Source organism: Pollicipes pollicipes, unplaced genomic scaffold, assembly GCF_011947565.3.
Source record: "Pollicipes pollicipes isolate AB1234 unplaced genomic scaffold, Ppol_2.1 Scaffold_7231;HRSCAF=8579_pilon_pilon_pilon, whole genome shotgun sequence".
In the NCBI taxonomy this organism is placed as follows: Eukaryota; Metazoa; Arthropoda; class Thecostraca; order Pollicipedomorpha; family Pollicipedidae; genus Pollicipes; species Pollicipes pollicipes.
The window spans coordinates 10,251,255-10,263,336 of NW_023597034.1; the positions used below are offsets into that span (position 1 = coordinate 10,251,255).

Consider the following 12,082-nt stretch of genomic DNA (forward strand, 5'->3'; position numbering starts at 1 on the left):
GGAAACACGTTATTAAGGTTCGTGTTTAGGCTATTCTAAAAACGCAGTTCCCAGCAATTATGGTGCATGAAAGATGGCCGAGTTAATAATGCTCCACTTCCCGCCGTGGCTCTGAAAATTAGCGCTGCAGATGTATCTTCGTGTTCAGCTTCCCACACAGTCAGACTGAATGCCAATGCACGCATCATCGGTAGGCCGCAGTCATGGACGCAAGTCTGATACTTGTAAAGGCGTTGAAACAGAAAACTGTTGCTTCTAACCACGTCACAGTCGGAACATGCAATGCAATCTACACATAAGCCAACTGACAAAACATTGTAGTCATATGCTAAAATGAAAAGCAGATGCATATATTTGATGGCTGTGCAGCACAGAGCCATCATATATCAGAACCTTGTCTGTCTAGAACGCGTGCTCATTTGAATTTAGCTCAGTTTATCGTCATCATGTCCTTAAATGCCCCCACTCTTTTCATGAACCGAAGTAAAAATCAATTTGAAACACCACGTGTGGGAAATACAAAAGAGTATCTTATCAAATCTGTCTTGAAGCGCCACACGCGCCTGGTGTTGCGCGTGGGGGTTGCGGTTTAACAGTTCTTCAGCGTCGTGGCTGAACCCACGCTTCCCTGTGTTCGTCCTCGCGGGTGAGCCTGCGCTTCCCCGTGTTCGTCCTTGTGGATGAGCCTACGCTTCCCCGTGTTCGTCCTCATGGCTGAGCCTGCGTTTCCCCATGGCCGTTTGCGTGGCTGAACATACGCTTCCCCGTGTTTGTCCTCGTGGCTGAGCTCTTGCACTTCTCCGCGTTCGTCTTCGTGGCTGAGCCTACCCCCGTTTTCGTCCTCGTGGCTGAGTCTATGCTTCCCCGTGCTCGTTCTCATGGCTGAGCCTACGCTTCCCCTCGCTTGTCCTCGTGACTGAACCTGTGCGTCCCCATGTTCGTTCGGGGGGGGGGGGGGGGGCGCTCTAAACTGAATATGAGACTAGACCAATGTTTGAACGTGGTGGCGATTTTGCTTGCGAAGACGGCAGCTAAAAACTGTGCCGTATTACTTCCCTATCGTGCGGAACAGCTTGCCAGACGGGTTCCTTTCCAAATGATTTCGTTTGAACGTTCGGCGCTGTGGCATGCTGGTCAGACATAAAATGCTGAAGACTCACTTCTTGGTCTTGCAAAAAAGTCCCCATGTTCGTGGCACTAAAAGCTGGTTCTGATAATTCGCCACGCCGAGCACCACTCTTGGCGGCCATGGCCGCGCCTACTTGGCCAGAGCTGGAGCCGTCGCCCAAGCATCCAATGGCCACGGCGTCCATGAGCGCCCGTTATGAGGGAAAGGACGGTCACGTCGCTCGGGAACGACCAGCGGCGGGTACTTTCCTCGCCTGGTCTTGAGCCTCTTCGGAGCTGAAGCGTCCGCCCTGACCTGCACGACTACGCTCCCCGAGGGGCCCAGCCGCTCTTCCAGCAGTTCTGCCGCAAGCATCAGTGCTCGGGCTGTGTGCACGGTGTGCACCAGAGCACTTCACAGATTGGATCAGTCCACGGATTGTGGATCAATCTGTGGGCCGCGTAAAACCGTGTCAGAAACTTCCACCGAAACATGGATTAGGACCGGACCGAATTTTCAAATCAGCCAGTTCACATGGATCGAACGGATTAAACATCAATCAAATGGATATTGTCATTACATATCACTTGAAATGATAAGTGAGGGCATCAACTCAGAAACGAACCTTTAAACCGACACAAGGCAGTATTTTCAACTGCATGCAATGCGCAGCCTGTATGGTTCACAACGGAGCCACATATTCCGCTAGTATATTTTCTGATGAACAGATCACGTTGACACTTTGACATGACTGGGTGACACTCCTATATGCCGCCATGATAAACCAGATTTCTCGTTCCCTCCAAGGTAACTAAAATGTGTGATAATCAAACGACATATATTTTCATCAAATAACTACCGTTCCTCCTGATCTTATAAGCAATCCCATTTGACCCCAGTGGGTTAGATTACATTTCAGAGTTGAAAAAACTGGGTATGAGCATGTATTGTTGGTAGGAAGTACATTACGTCGTTTGCAATCCAAGTTCCTGTCCGAGGAATATCAAAAAAGGTTAAATCCATGGCAGCGCTATAGTTTCTGTTTACCTAGTCAGTCAGTGAAGTTTATAAGCTTAACAACAGCTTCAGCTGAAGTCTTTTTCTTCAGCTGATCCACATCCAGGTAGCCGCCAGAACAAGGATGGTTACATCCTCACAAAATTGTTCCCCACTCTCCCTGATCGAAGAATGAACCGTTGGCGTCTACAATCAGGGACAGAAAACGCATTTTCACCCAGCAGTTAGCTGTTTGATGTGAGTTAGGTACTCTTTACACCCAGCCAAGAACTCTGGCGTTGGGTAAGTCCTTATTGGTTATGTTAGATCGTCTGCTCATACGTTTATTTGACTGGTGGGTGGATTGGATCCGGACTGCCTATCTAGACAGGAGGACAGGAGGACAGGAGAACAGGAGGACAGGAGCATGACAGTTCAGTCCGTGAAGTGCTCTAATGTGCACAACATTTTTCAAGATGTACCTGTAGGCCAGCATGCTCCCGTCTCCAAACGAAACTTGGGAACGTTCAAAAATGCAATTTCGTTCCAAACAGCAGTTTTATGACCAAATTATCTAGAGGTCCTTTTCACCAAAATGAAATGAATACTGGTGCCCATATATATATATATATATATATATATATATATATATATATATATATATATATATATCGAGACGCATGTTCAGCCCTGACATATTGCCTGTAGCTATCCCTCTGATAAATTCTACTCGGTAAACCCATTGCAAACATGGGCGGCGATGATCTTTGAAATAGTAGTGTTTTATGACGCTGATTCAGCGCCCTAATGAGCGAGGTGATCTAATTCTTCTGGGCTTCATAAGGCGCGCGCGTCCAGGAATAGGTTACATAAGTCAAATGCGTTTTAGCTAACTAATACGATAAGCTGTATTCAGTTGTCACCTACCGCGTACAAATTTACGAGCTGAAGCGCTTCTAATTACAACTGAACAAAGTCACGCGAAACATTTTTTAGATCTGGGATGCATGTGAGTTTCATCAGGCTGTCGTACTCCACAAGAACGACAAATAGATGGAGAAACTGCTTGTTCCTGGTTTTCTGTAACCACCTTTTTGTAAAGGCAATCACACACTGGCCGTTCGGTGGTGTATTCGGCCGAAATAGGAAATGCTTCTACCTAGTGTTAGCTGAGAGTGATTTAGCTATTCGGTTGCTGGGGCTATGTTTGAGACTCCAGGAGCCGTTTGAAACCCACTCACGGACTACCGTGGCGCGTTCCCGCGTCCTCAGTGGGCATTCCCCTTTTCGCTTTATTTTGATGCATTACACGAGCCCGATTGTTTGAAATCCAGAAGACCTGAGACTACTCAATGATGCTAACGAGCTTTAAGGACAGGTTTTCGTTATCCTGTCAATGAGTCATTTGTCGTCGCCCCAGATTAACCAGTGGAATGGCCAATTCACATCAACGCCAAACTGATGCAAATGTACAATACGTTTCCAACAGTGAGCACATCTGCACAAACCACGGACGCGGAAGCAGCGTGCCGCGATGGGTTGATTCTGGCCTCTATGTGTCGCATAAACAAATGTTCTCGGAAAAAATTAAGTTGTCGTCATAGCGGTGAAAAATGTGCACATTTGCACGAGTTCATGGTTTCGTCCAAAGCTTTTCATTGGGTTCGGAGAGCACTCGCGTACAAATCTGACGCGTCTAAACCTGCTGAGTACAGGGGTACAGATTCCTATTCAGTTGAGGGTGATTCAGACACCTCCCCCAGCTTTGATAAGAAAGGGTACCAAATCCGGGGAGAAACTCGCTTGTTGTCATACGTAAAGGGCAGGTTTAATCATCTGTCACAATAAGTCCCCCCCCCCCCCCCCAGCTCATTTTGCGAGACTACGCCTCTGGGCTGCGTACTTACGTAAAAACGAAACAGCCGGCGACTAAATACGCGGGCTGTCATGTGAGCGGGTGGTGCTCGGTTCCTGTGTGAAGCCATGGCCTCTGAACACCCGCGTAACCACTGCAAACGGTGGGGCTCCACGAACAGCTGCACAACAAGGCGTGTGCAGCCCGTCGCCGGAAGTGTAGCCGGCGGTGTCAAACCAAGGTCAGGCATGGGCAAAGGTCAGCTGAACCACACTTCCCTGACCTCAGTGGAAACACGGCATTCGACGCCATTTTCGAGATTCTACGTCAATATCATATGCTGTGTGGATGCTCCGAAAAGGCAACGTGATTGGGGCGGCAAAGATTGCATGCTATGGCTTGCAAAATCAGCTCAGTCCGAACATCATCGAACGGGTTCTTCGCATTGCATAGGAGATGAACACATTCTACATATTTGAACACTGGCCTGGGGTCAAATTTCGACGCAAACAATTTTGGAACCAAATCTCGCTTTGCATCATTCATCGAAAATGCTATGCTGACATTCTGCAGGAAATTCTACGAAGATGGAGGCCTTCGTCTTCCTATTACGTTGATGAAAGCGAACCTTCAGCCTTAATTGCCTTTATCAGAGTTGCTTCAGGCCGAATTGGATGAGACCCACCATTAGTTTGTATGGCAGTTGTTTACCCGCGAGACCCGGCGCCCAAGACACGCCGAGTGACGCATACGGGTCTTCGGAATTGGAGACGTCGTGGTGTGGTTTGGGATGGGCGGGTTGCGTGGACGGAATTAAATGCCCCACAGCAGATCGAGCGGGATGCAAACTGCTTAGGGCAGGGCTACTGTATCGGCATCTACAGGTCTGTATCACAGGACAGCCAACGTTTATGCGCTGGGATTTGGTTCCAAGTGATTCTGGATCAAGGTGTGGTCGGCTTGTAAATCACATGCCTTGCTAGCTTAAATAGACATGATGCTGATTATCGTGAGGCCGCTTCATCGCTTAAAATGGCAAAGACGCCAACGTCAACGTGTCCCAGGAGCATTAGACTTTATTGTCAGCCATACAAAATAGTATTTGTTTATACACAAATGAAATATCGATAAGGGAGGCTGTACAATTCTGGGCTATTGTATATTATGCCGCGATTTTATCTCGCACAGGAGCATTATTAAAACGTTTGAAAATTTGAACCACAACGAGATCTTGCGTATACAGTTAAAGTGTTCTACAGAAAAAACCTCAGTCTGCCCCGACTTTTGAAATAGGATACAAAATATTTCCGAATGCTCTGATATTTTCCATGTAGTTTTAAAGATCTTTGAGTTGTTGGAAGCGATCCAAGTAACCTTTTCAACTTAAATGGCGTTGTTAGATATCACTTTCTTGAACGGCTTGCGTTTTACCAAGTTGCGTTTGGGAGAGAGAAAATGAGTCGCTGCTTTGTACTGAGAGCTGACGGATCTGAGAACGGTGGTAGAGCCCAGGAACATGGTTAAGTGGGGAGCCCCCACCCCCTCTGGGCCAAGAGGCTTACACTGCATAATGGGTGGTTTCGCAGGAATTTGGTCCAACCTGACGAGGTCTGAGAGGAAGTTTGGCATTTGGACCGGGGAAAATTTTGGTCCCGTGCCTGGTTTTGCCCTTCCTGGATCTGTGAAAGGAATCATTCATGGCCATACTTCGTTTTTGGTGTTCCGCGACTGGCATCATGCATTATTCTTGTAAATTATGATCTAGCGTGTTCTCCCCCGGCTGATCTGAGCTTGCGACTGGAATGTGAATGCGCATCGTGCTATGAATTGCTGTGGGAATGTAATGCAAATAGAAAGGCCCGTCAATCGGTCCGACCGTCTAGCACCTAGTACGTGCGGTCATTCGGCACCTCACAAGTCACACCCGATGGCTGCTGAGAGTGAGGTCAGCGTCCCCAGGCGGAGATCCAGTCGGACAAGCGGCGGGTGGAACGGCTCCCGAACGGGCAGTGGAAATGGATACGTGAGGCCCCAGGCTGAGGGGAGCTGGTCATGACAACGACGCTGTACACGGCGAGTTCCAGCCCACGTTCGGTTCCTTCGAGCTGGAAAGGGCGCGCTGTGACGGTGGCACTGGTTACAGTAACTCGTCCGATGGGAGCTCTACTCCACTCAGGCTTTAAAGCGGGTCTTACGACGACGACATTGCACACGGAGAGTCTGAGGGTATGTGCGGCCAGAATCAGCTTGATGTCGATTCCAGCGATCCTCCACCTTTGACCGATTACTGTCCACAATCACCTGACGTCGGCTTTGGCTGCAGTCAGTCTCAGCGGATTAGTCATCATCAGCTGGAGGCCTTGGAGGTCTGATTTAACCGGAAGATCATCCTCGTGTCCAGACAGCCAGTGCAAGTACTGGTGAATGGTGAAACGATCGTCGATGAATCTCACATCCGACAACCTGGATGACTGTCACTGATCTCGCGCTCCCTACCTCAGTTTGAGGGCAGGTGCTATCCGCTCGGGCCGGGGACTGCTGAGGTCACAACACTCGGCCTCGGCTCATCTCCCTGAGCCTGGCTTGTTGACCCAGCCGTCGCCGCCGTCCATGCCTCGCCTGCGATTTATGCGGTCGGCCGGCGGTTTTTGCTGCCCCATGCCGATAACGTGCCTCGACTTCAAAGGACGCCAGCGGCGGCGCGGGCGGCGGCCATCCATCAGGGCCGACAGCGACCGCCGCCGGACGGAGCGGCCCTCCCCGCACGAGAGAGCTGGGGCGGATAGGGGATGCATCTCCTCACACAGATGGGGCAGACAGGAGGATTGTGCCCTGAATGTGAATAGGTCTGGATGGCTGCTCTCTCGGCTATCTCGAGGGAGGCTCTACCCGCGAACGGAACAGATTCTTCCCAGAAGCCAGGACTGGGGGAAAGATCCCCGTGTTCTAGGATTATTTATACTTCCTTCAGACCAGCGAAGCTTCCGATGCGCACAGTGGAACGCGTCCGGAGGACTGGAAAACCTTCTCTACAGCGTGTCACGGACTGGCTTTGAGAGATGCGTTCCACCGACGGTGTGGCGCAAGCGAACCGGTCAGATGATATATATATATATATATATATATATATATATATATATATATATAGATGAACAGAATAGATAGATAGATAGATGGAATAGATAGACAAATATATAATAGTGCATGGATGTACACATATATGAATATGAATAAATATGAAGAACCCCAGGGCGTTGCAATGCGTCTAGAGTCACCACGTGAGTTTGTTGCTGACCCGCCGTTGTCTGCATCTGTGACAGGATATCGCTGACACTGTCGTGCCCGATGGACCTGAAGCTGTACCCGCTGGACAAGCAGACCTGCTCGCTCAAAATGGCCAGCTGTACGTACTGGGGACGGCAGATCTCTGTTGACCCTGACGGGGCACGTATTTCTGTCATCGGGCTGCCTGAATTGTGCATGAGTGGTATCAACGAACAACGATGCATTGGGTGGTCTATGGGATACATGGGATGATTAATTGTTTGAAAATAAAGTTTTTGGAACATTCAGTTATGAATTGCTCCGTTTAGTAATCCATTGCTGCTCTCATGTACACAAACTGTGCATCTCGTCCATCTACCTATTCAAGAAGAGAAACGCGCTGCATACGGACGAAATATTCGTCTATTTAGTCAATACGAAGCAACTGGTCTTTGAAAACCGCAAAAAAACACAAACTCTCACTATAAGCTCTAGCAATCGTTACACCATCGGACAATTTTGTTGTTGTTACAGATTGACGATCCAGTTTCTTGAACTGCAACCACTTCATGTCTCTCAACATTTGTTTCACGCAGGTTTTCACGCTTAGACGCGTCCGAAAATGAGAAGCTACTTACATCGTGGCGCATTATTGCACCACGTTTCATATTACACATCTGCAGTTAAGACGAAATGGCACTATTCCGCGGCGTCGCAAGACGCGCTTGGGCGTCGTGAATAACTCGTAACCAAGCAGCGTAAAGCTTGTGCTTGGCGTAGCGGAAAGTTGACCCGAAGAACGTGTCTAAAGTTGCGATGCCACAATCAGCATCCTATTGAGAAAGTTCAGCGTCACATCAACCGTTTCGCTCTCGCACATGCGTGTTGTGCGGTGAGGGATTGCAAGCATCCCCTAAAGAGAACTGGAGTGATTTCGAACTGCGTGCCACCATTTTCAGATGCTTGGAAGACTGATGACTTGATATTCGTGTGGAAGAAAGGAGATCCAGTGCAAATTGACGATGGCCTGCACCTGCCAAGGTTTACCTTGGAGAAATTCGAAACAGCGTACTGCAACAGTAAAACAAACACAGGTAATCGAGGAAGCCCATCGTACTGGACGCATATCTCCGATCAGCTGATACAACTGAGCTGGCATTTAGCTTGCTCTTTAACGTCACCGTAGTTAATTTGTTTGAGCGTAACTTCATTTGATGGGAATGCCATCGAGGAACAGCAAAGCCTCGCACAAAGGCAACCAGGTGCCCGCTTCGGCAACTGTGTTTATATGAGTGTGTGCTGTGCAATTCGTCCGCCTATCGTTAACCATATTCAACATCGAACATTCCCGAATTGAGCTCTAAGCACAGGTCGACGCGCTTACGTCCTGTTCTCATCTGAGCCGCGCTCATCTCTCCGCAGGCGAGTACAGCTGCCTGACGGTGGACCTGCTCTTCAAGCGCGAGTTCTCCTACTACCTGATCCAGATCTACGTGCCCTGCTGCATGCTGGTCATCGTCTCGTGGGTGTCGTTCTGGCTGGACCAGAACGCCGTGCCGGCGCGCGTCTCGCTCGGCGTCACCACCCTGCTCACGATGGCCACGCAGACGTCCGGCATCAACGCCTCGCTGCCGCCCGTCTCCTACACCAAGGCCATCGACGTGTGGACGGGCGTGTGTCTCATGTTCGTGTTCGGCGCCATGCTGGAGTTCGCGCTGGTCAACTACGCCAGTCGCTCGGACATGCACCGCGAGACGATGAAGAGGAGCCGGCGCCAGATGGAGCTCGACCACCAGGCCGCGCTGGCCGAGCTGGGCGACCACAACGACGACGGCCAGACGGCCTACGCCATGGTGAGTGAGGTGGATGTGCTGCCGCCGCTGAGGTGAGACGCGGGGCTGCCACTGGTGTGGGGTGATGTAGAGTCATCGGCTACGTCATGTAAAGTCGCGTGAAGAGAACTGCCCTCAGCGTGGTGAGGCGCGGAGAAAGGCCTCCGCGTCCGAGCGGTAGTGATGCAGTCCCCAGGTCGGTACTGCTGTTGTCCTCCCTGACGTGACTAAAACATTCGCGTGGCTCACTATAAACAATTAAGTGAGCAAAGTTTGGCAGGCTGAGTGCTTCCTTCTCACCTAGTTCGAGCTCTGTCGTACCAGCAGTTTGATGTGTGATGTGTTTACGATATAAGCGACGCCAAGAAGCGAGTGGTCGTCCCTGCCACCGTCGAACTTATGCCTGACGTCGTTGGCAGTGATGTGTGAGGTGGAAGGGGATGAGATGCTCTGATGAGATTCCCAGAACCGCCCTAGATGGGGAGCTGTGAGAGTTTCGAGCACCTGCTCGGGCCCAGCAGCTGGATTTTACCGACCACCGGTCCCATCTGCGCCCGTGTATATTTAGCCCTCGCTGGTGGCACGTCGTTGGACATTTTTAATCACCCTGATCACTACCTTCGAACACACCCATTAGTTTTCATTTGCGCGATCTTTGCGAAACTCGCCGGGCATGAATCACGCCTCCAAATATATCCTGGAAGCACCAGCATCAATGCCGTCCAATCTCTGGACATCGTGCTTCGAAGTTGAAACAGCCTTTTTACGACACTAAGACCCAAACGACACGCACCAGTTTTGTCTGGATCGGTATACAAAGTGCAGATCAGACGGAAGGGTCATTTTTCGGTAACCTTGGTCAGCGAAGTCAAAGGTGCAATAGCTGTTTTTCATTAGCCATATTTCCATGTAATTTACTGAAGAAGTCGCAGCCAATTGGGACCTTTGGGTAGCACATTGAGACCTTTCAAGTGACAAATTTTTTAGTATTTTCCGCAAATACTAACTTTGAATTATGAAGCATGGTAGCGTTCTTTTGCTGTGTGTGTGTGGGAAGAAAAAAAGAGTATTATTGAATGGAAAAACGCGGAATTTTGATTCTTCCGGAGGAATCTATTAGAATGTGTACGGAACATGCCGGGCCGACCACTGACAGAGTATCGCGGCCTGTAAGGCATGCAGAGTCAGTCGCGTAAACAGGGGTGCCACTCTCTAAAGTCGGTCAGTGGAAGGGAGGCTGAAGCTCTCTATGCTAAAGCTTTCTCAGCCCACATACTCTAATTCCTGGTTTCTAATTCCCGGATTTGGCCACTTAAACCTGTCACCGCGATGTCAACATAATGACACCTATTTTAGAACAAATATTTGGTCGATTCTAAAGAAGTGATGCTGAGGAATGACTTACCATTTGAAGTCGATGTAAAGCTATGTTGAAAAAAATGCTTACGATGGGGTATAATTCAAAGAAAATGTAGAAAATCAACGGGCTGAGATCCAAAAAATAGCTGCTCTATTTTTCGTTTGACAATGATATACCGAGGCGCAAAAACACAGTTTTATGCACAATGATACGATCTGACACGTACAGACAAGATGCTGTAAAAAATTGTCTGCACCGTAAGCGTGCTCCCAGGCAAAAATGAAGCTGAGCCGCACAAACTTCTCAACGAATATGGAGCTAATTGGGAGGCCGTTGAAGTCAAAGACTGCTGACCGAACGGTCACTAAAGTGAACGTTTGAACAAGTAGCGCGGTCAACGCTTTTAACACGTGTTGGAATTTAGATAGGCAAGCAAGGTCTTGAACTTTTGGTGTTTAGGCTCCGTGAGCTGGGATTTTCATGTTGAAAGTAAGCGATCATTATTTTACCGATAGGGTGTGGTTAAACGACATTACCAATAAATTATTCGTTTACATTTAGAGTACCCGACGTTTGAAAGCAGTGGTCAGTGTCAAACTTGTTCAGAAAATCGATCAACAACCGATGTTTCTTTCACTTTGTAGGACACCTAATAAAATGATAACCCCTTTCCTTGACGCCATTTTTCGTGGTACATCCAGGCGAAAGCTTTACCACCGATCTGTATCTTTAACCGCCCTGCCCCAAAATGTGTCGGCCCCGCCCCGTCCCGTCCCGTCCCGCGGCCAGAGCTCACTGGGCTGGAGCGGCTATCTTTCGATTGGCCCACCAGAGGCGAGGTATGTTCGAGTCACCGCGTCAGGTGTTCGCTTTTTGTCGGTGACTGGGATAGCTTACGGCCGGTGGCAGCGGCCGCGCTAGCGACGAGATGACGTCAGAGAACAGGGTATGCCGTGCCGAGCATTGCGGCGCGTCAAGCTTTCGTCGTAAAATTCTGCCGGCGATCCGAAATTTTACGGTCGTATGGTGGGGCCAGGGTTTACGCGACAAACGGGGCTGAGCGTGGGCACCCACCTCAGAGAGACACTCAGTTACAAGGTTCGGACTACGTCTTTAAAAGATAAGACCGCCACCGTGATAGGGACATTACAATTTGGAACCCCGAAACTCCCAAGAAAACAGTCCTTGTATCGCAAATGCGGAGCGTGGTGTGCGTATCTTATGATCCCCAGTCGTGTGAACGCAATTGTGCTGAAAAACGTCCTCTTTTCCGTGAAAACGTACGCCCGAAACACTGAGTTAGGTCACCCGACTGTGCGGTACGATCTTGATTTATTAATACGATAGTATCAGGTTCGCAAAAAAAATTAAAAGACGAAACGAACTTTCTATGTAAACTACGGCGTATACAGGGTGGCCGAGATAAAAGTTAACCCACGGTTTACCCAACACTTACAAGTGTATTTCTCGCACAGCTAAGGCTGCGGGAACATTTGAATGACCAATCAACGGCAAAATATGACTGCAAACATAGCAGTCTTCAGTCAATCACATTCATCAAATCTCAACTCTGCGAAGATGCTGTGAAGATGAAAACAAAGATCTTGTGAACACCACCTCAGAGTACTACATCGCTACCCCACGGTCTGATATCAGAGTACTACATC

General features: G+C 49.1%; 1 protein-coding gene across 1 annotated transcript in view; it reads left to right on the forward strand.

The window, feature by feature from the left end:
• Positions 1-12,082, forward strand: part of GluClalpha (glycine receptor alpha 1) — a gene marked incomplete at its 5' end in the record, with an annotated part of 45,456 nt that overhangs the window by 11,393 nt on the left and 21,981 nt on the right. The window contains 3 exon segments of the mRNA XM_037233374.1: positions 7,280-7,362; positions 8,183-8,317; positions 8,646-9,076. Coding sequence (XP_037089269.1) covers positions 7,280-7,362; positions 8,183-8,317; positions 8,646-9,076 — 649 coding nt within the window.